Source organism: Carassius gibelio, chromosome A15, assembly GCF_023724105.1.
Source record: "Carassius gibelio isolate Cgi1373 ecotype wild population from Czech Republic chromosome A15, carGib1.2-hapl.c, whole genome shotgun sequence".
In the NCBI taxonomy this organism is placed as follows: Eukaryota; Metazoa; Chordata; class Actinopteri; order Cypriniformes; family Cyprinidae; genus Carassius; species Carassius gibelio.
In genome coordinates this window covers 1,866,525-1,880,488 of record NC_068385.1, presented here as the reverse complement: position 1 = coordinate 1,880,488, position 13,964 = coordinate 1,866,525, and the positions used below count along the sequence as shown (strand labels likewise).

The following is a 13,964-nucleotide window of genomic DNA, read 5'->3' as shown; positions in this document are numbered from 1 at the left end:
TAATGTTTCTTTTACCCCAGGCAAGTCATCAGTGTCCACCTCTCATTAGTGCACTATAAATGAAGTGCAAAGAAGATAATTTTGCATAAGATGATAATAAGAAGATAATAAAGACTATACACCCATTATATTTTACTTTACCTGTTAGTGATGTCTTAATTATTTAATGTTTAAAAAAATCTGTTATGAAACAAGTTATGAGAGGCACTGTGTAAATGATATATATATATATATATAAGTATATAAGTAATTAAATCTAAGTTTGGGCTCTGTTGTTAACTGTAATCTTATAGTAGGCCTAATGTAAAAGGGCTCGCTATAGTTTAGAGCATAAGCGGAGGTAGATTTTTTATTATGACTGAGTTTAAAGAGAGCAATTTGTTCAGTAAACCACTGTTTAATAAAAAATATACATAAACAAAAGATATATATAATATATAATCCAGACCGAGGTACGTACCGAACCGTCATGTTTGTGTACCGTTACACCCTTAATATCTTTATATTCAAACAAAGGTGAGTACCACTGTTTCCACTTCAGTTTGTTGTAAATAAAGTGAATTAACTTAAACACCAAACCTCTTATGGACCAAGTCTTTTACCTAATTTTACCTAAAGTGACTTTTTTTTTATTTCTGTGCAATCTTCACAGCTTTCACTCTTTATGAGCACAGTTGCAGCTGTGGTTGTCTCCGAGCTGTTTGAACATGTACCTATAGAGGCAGGTGTGTGGTGGTTTCTGTTAACCTGCGGACGGCAGTGTCTCGCTGCTCCATGATGTCACAGGGGACTCTGGCTGCAGCCGCTAAGTGTGTTCCAGCCAGGGTTGCCATAGTGTCGGAAAAGACGCCCCGTGAGAAAGAGTCCAGACTCCCCTGCCATGATAACCAGTGTCTATTTATAGACAGCACTGTTTATTGCAGTGGGAGCATTACGGTAAAAAAGGGAAGGAACGTCTGAAACATCTTTGTCCTGTGGGCAATTTATGTTAATGGCTTTATATTTTTAACCCAATGCCAGTCTAGCGATGGATAGGAAATGAAGGATGGATGCACTGGCTGGTACTTGAACTGAAAAAGAGAGTGTGGTGTGTTTGTTTACAGTGTTTGTTTGCACTGTATTCGGTTGTTTCACTGACACCACACACACACACACACAACACACTATTTCCTCGCCAACCGCTTACAATGAAGTCACACATGGGGATTTCCTTTGCTCTGTTCTCACTTTGCATTCTGTGTGCGACACTTTCTTGCGGACAGGAAGGTTTCGAGAAAAATGCTTGTGCTGGATTATCAACATGCTTGTCCCTGATTGGTGCACTGATCTCAAACTTCTGTGGCATCAGACTGGGGACTTTGAAACAGCTCTTTTTCCTCTGAATTGCTCTGAAACATGCCAGGAAAATAGTTTGAATTTGTTTTTGACATTTGTGTCTAATGCCATCCAGTTTTTTCTCAAATGATCTTAATCTAAAAAGAGCTTCATGCTAATTTAATAAGACATTAGTTTCTCTCTCTCTCTCTCTTTTTTTTTTTTTTTTTTTTACTAATCAGAGGATAGATGGTGTTAATTTAAGAAGCAAACAGATGACTCAGTAAATTGTCTCTCAAAGCTGTTGTCACATCAGTCTAAGAAGTCTTTGTGTGTGTGATCGCCATCTACAGGTGAAGCTGGTGAAGTACATCAGTAAACAGTTCGAGTGGAAGCAGAGTGTTCCAGAGAGTGACAGACCGCTGGCGCTGGACTCTTACCCACAACTCACAGGCTGGCTCTACACCATCAATCTCCGGCCAGAGCTAATAGAGGTACATATATGTGTTTGTACTTACTCTATTTTTTTCTTAGTTCCTTTATTGTCTTGAGAAATTTTAAAGTTGACCCTATTTCCCTTCTCCATGATCTTTATTCAGCTAATGGGCCATTTTTATTTTTTTAGTGTTTTTTCTTTTTCTTTTTAATTTTCTATTTGATTATATTTTATTTTCCTCTTTATTTTATTAAAGGAACATTTTTTAAAGGAACATTTAAAGCATAAAAGTACAGAATGATCACTTTGTATTAAAAACAGGCTTCTTAAACTGTAGCTTCTAATTAATGAATGTCTGTTTAAAAAAATTGATGTTACTGGCGGATTTGGACAGGAGAGGGAAGATGTTTTGCTTGCTTGGTGCTGAGAGTCTCTGGCATTTCAGTCCTCTGTGGATTCACAAATCTGATCCCACTCCAAAGCTAAGAATGTGCAGCGTCAACCACTGTGTCAAAAACTGTCCCGTCAGTCTATTTTTAGACTCCAAATGGAGTCTCTCACTCTCTCTCTCTCTGTCTCTCTCTTTCTGTCATATACACAAAGCTGAGCATAATAGCACCACATTCATGACTGACTGGCTAATGCGCAGACTTGTTTGTCCTCATTAGACACGCAAAGGGAATTAAACAACATATGCAAGACTGAGAAACAAAACTAGACATAGAAACTATTTATCCCAGAGGAGACAGAAGGGGTCACTTTGTGACATGCCTCTGATAAGGTGACTACTTTACTTTGGTTACTGCGATAGGACAGCATGATTTTTGTGTGTTTTTTATTATGTTTCCTCTAGTTTTTCTCTCTCTCTGTTGTCCCAAAATACTTGTCGTGTCATTGTATATTCGCAAAAGACCAGCTCTGTCTGTCAGCGTCAGCCTGTGGTCTGGTGATGACATCAGTGATGACCCAATACAGTACCAAAATTGTACAAACTTAAAACAAAAATGTCTTTAAAATCAAATTCTAATTTTAATATTAATTATTAAATTAAGAATTAAAAAAATTAAAGAAATAAAGTATTTATCAATATAAAACAGATTGTGGTCTTCGTAATTTTTATTTTTTTATGTAGTCTGGATAATTTTTTTACTGTTACATATGTGTTTTATACTGATGTATGATAAGCCTAATTATTTGACATAAATATACAGTTTTGTTTGTTTTTATTTTTTCTTACTTTATATCTTACTTTCATTTTGCATTGTTTATACCTATAACTTGAAATCCAATTTTGAGTCGTGACCCAACACTTGACAATCTCTGCCCTAACTCAATAAGTTTATCTGAATGTATCACACCAGGCTGCTATATTGTGATTCACAGAGCAGGAATGCATGCATGTGGCAGGATAGAGAGGACAGCAGGGAATCCAGTTCCCCCACAGTATAATGGGATAGTGCTTTCTCAGAAAAAGCAGAGGAATGCTGTTTCTCCTGTGGGCAGAGAAGATGACACTGGGGCCTGTGTGAATGCATTTGCATGATAAGACAGTTTAGGGAAGATGTTTTACATATGTGTGTCTCGTTGTTTCTGGTGCATCTACAGAACTAAAATGAAACACCTCAGCTGTCTTCTTATTGCTACTGCTTTGTGTGTATTTCTTGACATAACAGTTACTAGAAATTGAGAACTATCTAGGGTGACTGATGCTATCCATGTCTGTTAAAAAATACCCTTCATATCTGAATCTGATCATGTTTAATCATGCTGATTTCATGCCATCTAGGTCACAACTAAAATGTCTGAACGTCATTGCATTACAAAACAAGATATCAAACACAAGTAGCATCTGTAAGCAAATGATACTATCACTTCTTTCTTTTCTCTCAACTCATTTCTCTCTTTTTTTCTTTTAAATCAAGTTATCTAAATGTGCTTTATAGTGTTTGTATGAAGTGTGCTTATGCTATTATTAACTAAAGCTAATATATATATAATTTTTTTTAACTAAATAAACAGAAATGTTTCCTTGGCAAATGACTAAAATAAGTTATTTTGGAAAATGTACTAACTGGAAATAAATAAAAGTTAAAACTGAACTAAAATACTACTGAGATAAAACTAATTCGATTCAGTACATTTTCAGTGGTTTTTTGTTTTTGTTTTTTATTGGGAAAAAGTGGTTATTTAAGCCACGGTAGCACAACTTTATTATTAAAAGGTCAATTTCTCCCAGAAGAAAAGAATAATAAATAAAGCTGTGACTTTTATGTGACAGATTTTTTATTTTAATAAATAAGTAAAAAATAAAAATGTGTATCCTAAAAGTCACAACTTTATTTTAAAAATTGAAACTAACCTTGATAGCCATGAATTTTCAGCTTTAACATTTTGTTTTTAATGAGAAAAATTGTTCTTTCTGACAATTTCAACACTTTTGCCCCAAAAAACGAAACCTTTAAAACTGACTTGCCATGCTATAAACTAGTTATACAATGTTTTCTTACTTTTATTCTTTATTCTAAAAAGAAAACTATTCTAGTTTTGCACTCCTAAAATGCTAAATTGATGTAAAACAGATTAAACATCTCACAAGACTCTTTTCTGATCCAAGACACAATTCTGATCCAATCTTGTTCTTGTGGCCCCTAAGAAACCATTCTGATAGTGGTCAGATGAACTTGAAACCAACTTTATTATACCGGGTTTCCTTAATTCATACAATACAGTCTTTCTGGCAGCCCTCTGACTAGTAGACTTGAAAAACATGCAATTTTGCACATCTTTACTGTCAGCTCCACAACCGCTAACTGAGCAGACAATACTGATACCACACCAATTCCACTACTCTACAAAAAGACATTTATGAGAATATTAATGGAGCAGGATGTCTTTTGACTGTGTGACTGTGAGACAGAGATTAATGAGGGTTAGGCTGGCCTATGTCCGTCTTAGACCTGTCACCATACATTTTGTGCATGAGTGCTCATCCCATGGCCAAAAGAGAGGCCACATCAGAGAAAACAAAGGAGAGCGAGAGAGCGGGTACAGCACAGGAAACAGAGGTTTGGGTGAGATTGCATTCGTCAAAGACTCTTCTTCTTTCTATCTATTTCTCTTTATCTCTGCCTTAAGGAAGGCCTCCAGTAGATCCACAGAATTTGACCCACAAAAATATGACTCACACAACCACTCCTGCCTGTGCCCTTTAGACTTACTCTACAACACACGTTGGCATGTTTCGGACTGCCTAAACTCAAATGCTCCAAACCCTGGTTGATTTAAATTGAGCATTATATTCCGTAAGCGACTCACAGTCCATCACCACTACAAAATACATTAACAGGAACAAACTGAAAAAAACAACACAAAATTGGATGGTGTGTCATGGTTGTTGCTGCACTCTCCCTATAATTGAGCAATGGGAAACCCCATCACCATCGCAGCTGGGAACATCAGGGAATGAGTCACAATATACAAAATAATTCAAGTGTAAAGACGTCAACTTGTGACATCGGTTACTCACTGACTCTCACAGACAGCAGATATGCATATAATGGATCAGTGTTATTTAGCATTATTTATACACTATTCTAGTTGCCATTTCATATTTTTCATATTTTCAACTTTCATTTTAATTCTAGTTCAATGGTGTTTAAGTGCAATTTTTCTTTTCTAAATGAAAAAAATGATAATAATTTGTTGACATTACCATGAAAGTTGTTAAGTTGTCACATTCATGCATTTGGCCTCTGATTTGACAAATTGACCAATCTGACCCATCCTATGAGAAGGGATGTTGATCTGCACACAGGAAACCAAATGCCTCTGTCGGTGACCATATGCTTTTAGGAGGAGTGTCGAGAGCTGTGGAGAGACTTCCCAAGCATGTTAACAGGAAGGAAAGAGGGATAGAGGGGAGGGACAGTGAGGAAAGGGAGGAGGGACAGGACGAGTAGGAGGGGAAGTTTGGTTGGAAGGGAGCAGCTCTCACAGCGTGACTGGCTTGAGACTTTGAGAAGAGACTTTGGTTTGTTGTTTCTGGGATATGAGATTTAGTAAAGGACAACTTCAGTGGACAATCTCTCATGGTACAGTAAACTTGACTGCTTCATATTTAACAGTCTGATTTGAAGACTTTGTCAGCTGTGTTTAGTTTTTGATGTTTTTGTTGGTTTCCTGCCTGCACGCAAGCCTCTGTGGTAATAGAAAGTCTGCAAACAGAATTACCGACAGCAGATACCTGCTAATGCTTTTTGGAAACATCAGGCTCATGTCAAGAGGCTTGCAGACTCACGAGCTTGTGAGGAAATTCCTAGTTTTCCTTCTGTTTGAGATACTTATCAAGTTGAAATTCCCCTGAAGCAGCTTGGTGATTTGGATCTATTGATTTCATCTGTAAGCACCCGCTGTCACACTTTTTCTTTTTGATTGTAGGTTCATGTGACGCTTTACTGCCGGACCGGCAGAAACTGTCACTGATAACGCCTTCTCTTGAAGAATAGTTTTTTAGGGGAGTTCACCTGGGTGATTTTAATTGCGGTGGGTGGGAGTTTGTGAGTGTTTGTTTGGGTGGAAGCATCACTCCCTGTGTTACGTCAGCTCATAAACTCCGGTAGAAGGCATGTTCAGACATCACCTCGGTATCGGTATGTGTCATTTCACCTGCTCTCTGCCCCAGCTTGTCTGTTTTAACACAGCAATTCATGTACTTATTAACTTGGATGTACACGTCGTATAGATCAACCAGAGGTGCATTCTACACCCTCATTCATTCTGTTATGTTTTCTGAATGACAAAAGAGAGAATAAACATTAATATGTCCATTAGTTAAAAATGGATTCATGTTACTGTATGTCTGTGTAGAGATTATGCTTCCAGGTTTGAGCTTAATGAGGGGATGATGTTGTAGTATTTGTTGAGAAGAAATCTGTGCTCTTAATTCTGATGTCTGGCTCTTGTTCAAAAAGGAAGTCTCCACGAGGATGCTGGGAGATTTCCATTCCCCCCAGTGTCATTTAGAAGGCTGTTTAACTTGTTCATCATATGGTGAAATACACACACCCACTTCATTCAAACACAGTCACGTGTGTAAATTGGGGATATACCTTGTTTTTGTTTTTAAATATCACTTTTGGTTTTATTTTATTTTTGTTTATTTTTTACAAATCAATATTTAGTACAGACTAAAAAACGTACTTTTCTTATGGTATCCTAATTTTAAAGGCAATATATATGGTTCACTCTATACAGTAACAACACTGATGATTTTACAAGTTTAGTTCTAGACTCTATGTACCTCCCTTGATCCTTTAGACCAAACGGCCTTGTGTCCTTTTATCTATTCAATCACTAGACTACACTGACCACAACTATAACTGTTGCTGGGCAGCTTCTCAGTCATGTGTGTGTGTGTGTGTGTGTTTTGGGTGAGAATTTAAATTCGGCAGGGAGACGCCAAAGAGTGCAGGAATGTTGTAGGGCGGAGGAATGGAACAGAGATGGGCAGACAGAGAAAGAAAACTGGTATCTGGACATTGGCTCAGTCTGGTGCCACGAGATGCCAGCAGTCTTAGTGGCGCCGGGGGGATTCCTGGGGGCTTTATCACTTAATCTTTCTCTAATTACTATATAGTCTCTATTCTGTCTGACCACAGCTACAGAAATGCCATAGACTCTGGTCAAATAAGGTAATACGGAGTCATGAAGTGAATATCTAGTGCTGTTGAATTAAAGATCAGTTTTGATGTATGATGTTGAATAATGAGTAATGAATCACCTATGTCCATTTCTGCCTATATGCCATGATTAATGTTTTCTTCTGTCTTCCAGGCAGTCCCTGTGAAGCTGTCTCTGGATGCTCTGCTGCAGATGTCCAGTGCGCAGGTGGAAGACACCATGAAAAAGCTGGGCTCTAGCATTGAGGAGCGTTCCCGTATCACTGCTGCCCTCTCTTGTCTCAAGAGCGCTACTGACACAGGTCACTGCTGACTCCTTCCTCCTTACACTCTTCACACACACTCATCCTTCGTTCCCTTCAGAAGGGCTCATCTCTATGCCCTAATCCCTTCAAAGTGTTTACCCTCTGGAATGAGAGCTTTGAAAGGATGAAGGGTGCAAGGGTAAAAAAAAAAACTCTCTTTTTGGAACGCACTTCTGCGTCATCTTAGAGACGATCAAGGAGGGGCCTTCATCGCACATTTTGTATGCTGGTTGACCTCCCAAAAAACAAGCTTGGAACGGCGAGTAGATTGTGCAAGCTGCACCTTTTGTTTAATGTTAGTTTATTTATTTTTGGTTTATCGCCCCAAGAGCAGTGGATATTACTTCATAAACAATTGGTTTTAAATGGATACATTTTGCCTATGTGTAATTCATGCCGTATAGTTCTAACTTATACACCAAAAATGCATAAATACGGCAAACAACTTGGGGGCCCATAGTGTCTATCATTTGTACACTTTTAAATACTTCTTTCCGAGGCGATCTTTAAAGTGGCCAGTTTTGAGCACTTCGATGCCCTTCAGAGGGCGATATATCCTGTTCGGAACGCACTGTAAGAGTTAATGCTCAAGGTTTAGATTTCAGCTATTGGCCATTTTAGTATTTTAGCATATAGACAAAAAAAACTTTTATTCAGCTAGATGCATTTTATAATAACTTGTTATTTTACAAAATACTGTTCTTTTGGACTTTCTATTCAAAGAATCCTGACTTTATCACTGTTTTCACAAAAATATTAAGCAGTGAAACGGTTTTTAATATAAGGCGTTTTTAAGAAAATAATAGGAAATGTTTCACCAAACTGAACCAAATCAGGATATTCAAGTGATTTCTGATGTAACATGTAACTGAAGACTGAAGTAATGCTGAAAATTCAGCTTTGCCATTACAGGAATAAATTACATTTTAATATGTATTAAAATGCATGATTATGAGATGCTCATGAATTGATATTTGACAAAACCATATACAGCAGCACACAAAGTTTTCCAGATCATCGATTATGGCAAAAGTTTAATTTTGATAGCATTTATGAACAACAGTTGTTATTGTAAAGTTTAAATACTTTTAAATTTAATTTAATATAATAAAACACAATTAGAAATGAGTTGCCTTGGCAAATAAATGAAATGAAATAAGTTGAAGTACTAAAAACAAAACTAAAACTGAAATAAAAAGAAGTTAAAACTAAATAGAAATATTAAAAACTAAACAAATTACAGGCACAGAATTACTATAATGTATACTTACATTATACAAAATTAACAATAACAATAAATTCTATGCTGGTATGTAAATAACACTGACATAACACTGGTGAGCAGTCATTTAAGTTGAGGTCTGGAGCCCTGCATTGCATTGATCATCCACCTGCTTCTGAATCGTCTCTCACTCTTTCTGTTTTAGGGGGAGCACTTAGGAAAGACGGTATACCGTGGATAGCAGAACCCAGTCACCGTGACAGTACCTCTGCTGACCCACTGTCTTCTTCTATGCGTGCACATCAGATTTACAGTCCCAACCCAACCAGCTGGCCCCCTCCTTCTGCTTTCCCTGCCCCTCGTTCCTGTGTCTCTGTTTCGGCCCTACCCTCAACAGACTTCCCTACAATCGTCCACCCACACTGTGATGGGCTGATGGACCCTTTTTCATCCTCCCCTCAGCTGAACCGCTGCACCTCCGGACTGCTGTCCACCCCTCCAGTCACACCGCCACAGAGAAGGTATGGAAAACTAAAGCCCCCACGAACTCCACCACCTCCATCCCGTAAGCTGCTAAACCTCCTGCCCAGCATCACTCTCACTCGCAGCAAGAGCCAGAGCCAACTGGCCAACCGGATTGATGACCTTACACCCAACAAGTAAGTTCAGCACTGAATAATATTTGATTTATTACTCCATGGCACAATGATCTCTTCTTAAAGTTTGCTTTGAGACTGTTTATTTTGACAGCTGTATGATGTCGAGTTAGAGCTAATTTTGACATTTTACCACAACAAATATTTGACCGCAAACTCAGAAATTGCTGAATGAAATCCTAGTGCTGGCGATGTTTCAGTGTAAATGAAATGGCATATCAGACATGCGTTTTTTTCTGTAATAACAAAAAAAAAAAAAAGTATCCAGTTGTAAGTCAGCTATAAGCAGAAATACACACACGAGGCTATAAATATGTGCAAAGAAAATCACAGACCAATCACAGTTCTGCATGCAGGTACACTACTATTCAAAGGTTTAGGTTCTTTAAAATGCTTTTTGTAACCCCTTTTTCTTGTTTAATATATTTTAAAATGTAATTTATTTATATAAGCTGAATTTTCAGCAGCCATAACTCCAGTCTTCAGGGTCACATGATACTTTGGAAATCATTTGAAGTTTTCGCTGTGTAACATTTTTGTTGGAAACTGTGATACATTTCTATTCATCATTTTTTGATTAATAGAAAGTTCAAAAGAAGGGCATTTGTTTCAAAAATAAAAATATTTTGTAAAATTATAACAGTCCTTACTGTCATCAAGTGAATGAGTCCTTGTTGAATATAAGAAGTATTAATTTCTTTAAAAAATAAAATAAAGTTCTGACACCAAACTTTTAACTGGTAGTGTATATGCAAGAAAGAAAACCAATTACAATTTAATAAATAAATGTAATGACACTGTCATCGCTGTCTGTAAACAACATGCATCTATTTGACCATTGTTATGTACTGATTTTTTCCTTTTCCTGGTACAACTTAGTGCTGTAAACCAGATGTCAGATTCTCAGAAACACTTACTACATGATACTGTAGATCAAATCTGTGCCAGGATTACTTTTATTTTCAAAGGATAATAAATTACAGTTTGCATAAAGCTACTGAATCGTTTAAGAAGTTTTTAAATATAGCAATAAACTTATATGGACCACTTTTATGATACTTTCATGGTGTTTTTTGCATTTTGATCTTTTGGCAGCCCCATTCCTCATTCACTTTAATAAGAAGATTGGCCAGGAAATATATATATTTTTAAATTGACCATTTGTGTTCCAAAGAAGAAAGGAAGTGTTACAAGTTTGAAACGGGAAATAATTAATGTCAACATGCTCTATCTTTGTTAAACTGCGTGTAAACTGAGCAGGACGCTGACTCTATAAATCCAGAGGAAAGTTATACATTGCACAATGTTTGCGTCACGTAACAACATGTTGCCTAACTCAGCCTAACATTTAGCCCTGCAGCATAAATAAAGAAATCCTTCTTAGACAAAAAGATTCCACATATTATTTTAGTTTACTGTTAATTTCGTTAACAAAAACTATGACGAGAAATGTTTGCACTCGTTTTCATTGTGGAGGTGCGACAATGATCTGAAAACACGACAAACAAGTAAGATGAAGTTTAGTGATCTCCATGTGACATGTTCAGCCAGTCTGTTCTGTCATGAAATCTGACAATTTTGTTTGCGATTGTGGTTGCAGGATAAATTCACTTACTCAACTGCTCTTGTTTTAATAGAGATAATTTTTGCTATTTGGAATAATTGGAATTGCTATCAGGAATTTCTCTTTTATAATCGGGTGCATATTAAGTGGTGCACAGGTGTGCATGCACGAACAAAATAAAAAATGTGCTGTAAAAATTCTTGCAGATCGCTCACTGGCGTACCAGCATGGTTGACAGCTGTTAATGCAGACTCACTGTTTTAGATCGACTAATTGTAATGATGAAGATTCATAAAAAGAAATCAAACCGTAAAAAGGGAGACATTTTTATGTAAATATAAGCATTGCATTTTTAGGTGTAAAATAAAGTAATTTTATTTCTATACTTTTTATTTTAAAATATAAACGTATTATCACACTTTTATTTTGTTTATTATTTGACCACGTAAATAGCCCATATTAAATCAGTACTCTAGATGAGGTAAAATAAACCATGTTTATGAGTCCACATTCTATTGATTTGTGTATTTATTTGTTAAAGTGAAAAAAATAAATCCTCATATGACAACAATCACTGCGATTTATAATTTTGAGTGTGTTTATTTATAATAATTTAAAAAAGAAAATTATTTAACCTTTATTCAGCACGTTGAAAATGTGACTTAAGTTTTCATTGACTAAGATTATACTAAAATGCTCAGACAGTACAAGGTCGAGTTAAATAGGAAAACTAAAAAGTGCGTTTGGCACACGACTAATTCTAATAAAAAACAAAAACACAACGCTGTTCATACTGTGTCCCCCTGGCCAGCGTGTGTTCGGTCTGTGGGAGTGATCTGCTGCGTCATCTGAGATCACTGCTGGCCCAATTCCAGGCAGATTTTGGAGAGTAGTTCAACACTCCCCATGCTTCCGCCCCTTTACGTAGCCCCAGTGTTTCCTGTTAGCTCAAGGCCGAGGTCAGACCTCTTCTCAGACTCGCTGGCGTCCAGTTCTTGATAATTCCCGCTCCTCTATGCCAATAAATGTCTGCAGGATTGGAGCTCCTCCTCATAATATGTGTGTGAAGTCCACCGCTACAACTCCCTGCCTGTGAAGCTGCACGCCTGTATTTGCACCTCATTTTTTAAATATTTGTGGTGGACAAGTTGCAGACGAGTGTTTATTTAAAGTGCCATAGAAATATTTTTTTGCAGGGAGGTGCAGAATGAGTCATTATGAGAGCGTTCTGTGAGTTATAATTGGGTGTATTGTAATAATTCCAGTTAAATGTTTGGTTGCTGAGAGTGTTCGTGATTTTAGGTTAAATTGTATATGGTTTTTGTTTTACACAAGTTGATTTGAAATGGTTATGTGGGGTAAAAATTATAGTGTCATCTTCAAATGTTCAATCCATGTTTTATATTTTATAATTAAATTATTTAATTATTTGATATTTAATAATAAAAAAAAACAAATCCTATTTAAATGCATTATAGCATGTCACCCTGATGTCAGTATTTGATGTCAGCTACCCAGATACCAAATGTAGTGTCCTCTGCCCTGCAGGAATGGAAAGAAAAATAAGCCGCTCCTGAACGTGCAGGTAAACGGTGGAGGAAACGGCTGGGAAGACTCGCCCTCACGGTCACCACTGTTGTCTGCCCGTTCCCCATGCATTCTCCCAAATACCCCCAGTCACCTGGGAGACTCTGCAGGAGTAAGAAGTAAGTGGTTTTTATTCATCTGCAAATAAAAGATTAATTTGTGTGTTCCAAAACCGAGTGAGCTTCCTACCAAGAGAACATTTTATTCATCATACTGTAGGTGCACTCCAGTTGAAAAGGCTAAAGTTAGACATCTGTCTTATGTTTGCTTATGAAATATGTTGATTTGGCATACATGTGTACAGCATTCCCGGAATGCACTGCAGTGAAAAATTCATCCAGTCAGCTCTAAAGCTTATAGATGCTAACACCAAACTCTATTTTAATCCATTTTGAGTGCAATCCATTTTTCTTTAACATCATACAGACAATGTTGCATCCCACGGAAGCTCTCCAGTAATCATGAGAAAGGATATCGGTCTGGATGTCACACACAGGTACTGGTCATTGAACTTTTGCTTGTTTTTATTCTTGCGTCCGTGTTTGTTTTCCAGCTTCTAACACAACTGAAATTGGCTTTCTTTTTGTGCCTCCTCAAAGGTTTTCCACCAAGTCCTGGTTGTCTCAGACGTGTCAGGTGTGCAAGAAGAACATGATGTTTGGTGTTAAATGTAAACAGTGCAAGTAAGCAAACATAGGAATCATTAAGGCAAACCACATCTGCAAACCAGTATCTTCCTGCTAATGTTTGCTTCGATCTCTTTTAGGGTGAAGTGCCACAATAGATGTACCAAAGAGGCCCCAAAGTGCAGGATTTCATTTGCACAATGTAAGATTTTGTACAAGCTGTATACTGTGTATTCAGACAGCTTTGCAGGTGATCTAAAGTTCTGTTCTCTTTTGTTCTTTCAGTTCCAAACAAGATCAGAAGAACAGAGTCAGTGCCGTCAGGTATCAATAACCAGGTGGAGCGACCAGCAGAGACTCAGTCTCAGTACGGAACATTACCGAAGGCAATAAACAAAAAGGCATGTAGCAAGTCACACAAACCAGGAAGTCATGGCATACTAACTCTGCATTATTAGTATTATTTGTATATGCTATATTTATATACTATATTATTTATACGTGCTATTTATAATATATTATATTTATATTACAATATATATTTTTTATTTATTTATTTTTTTTTATAATTTTTTA

At 36.9% G+C, this 13,964-nt stretch overlaps 1 protein-coding gene across 3 annotated transcripts in view; it reads left to right on the top strand.

The window, feature by feature from the left end:
• Nucleotides 1–13,964, top strand: part of LOC128028923 (kinase suppressor of Ras 1) — a 32,804-nt gene that overhangs the window by 11,846 nt on the left and 6,994 nt on the right. The window contains exons 2-9 of one of the 3 annotated variants that reach the window (XM_052616268.1): nt 1,668–1,808; nt 7,583–7,730; nt 9,161–9,614; nt 12,724–12,881; nt 13,189–13,258; nt 13,362–13,445; nt 13,529–13,590; nt 13,674–13,789. In XM_052616268.1, the coding sequence (XP_052472228.1) occupies nt 1,668–1,808; nt 7,583–7,730; nt 9,161–9,614; nt 12,724–12,881; nt 13,189–13,258; nt 13,362–13,445; nt 13,529–13,590; nt 13,674–13,789 (1,233 nt within the window). Of the gene's footprint in view, nt 1–1,667; nt 1,809–5,679; nt 5,842–7,582; nt 7,731–9,160; nt 9,615–9,959; nt 11,120–12,723; nt 12,882–13,188; nt 13,259–13,361; nt 13,446–13,528; nt 13,591–13,673; nt 13,790–13,964 lie in introns of those variants that run through there. The other 2 variants (XM_052616269.1, XM_052616270.1) reach the window with 2 other exon arrangements.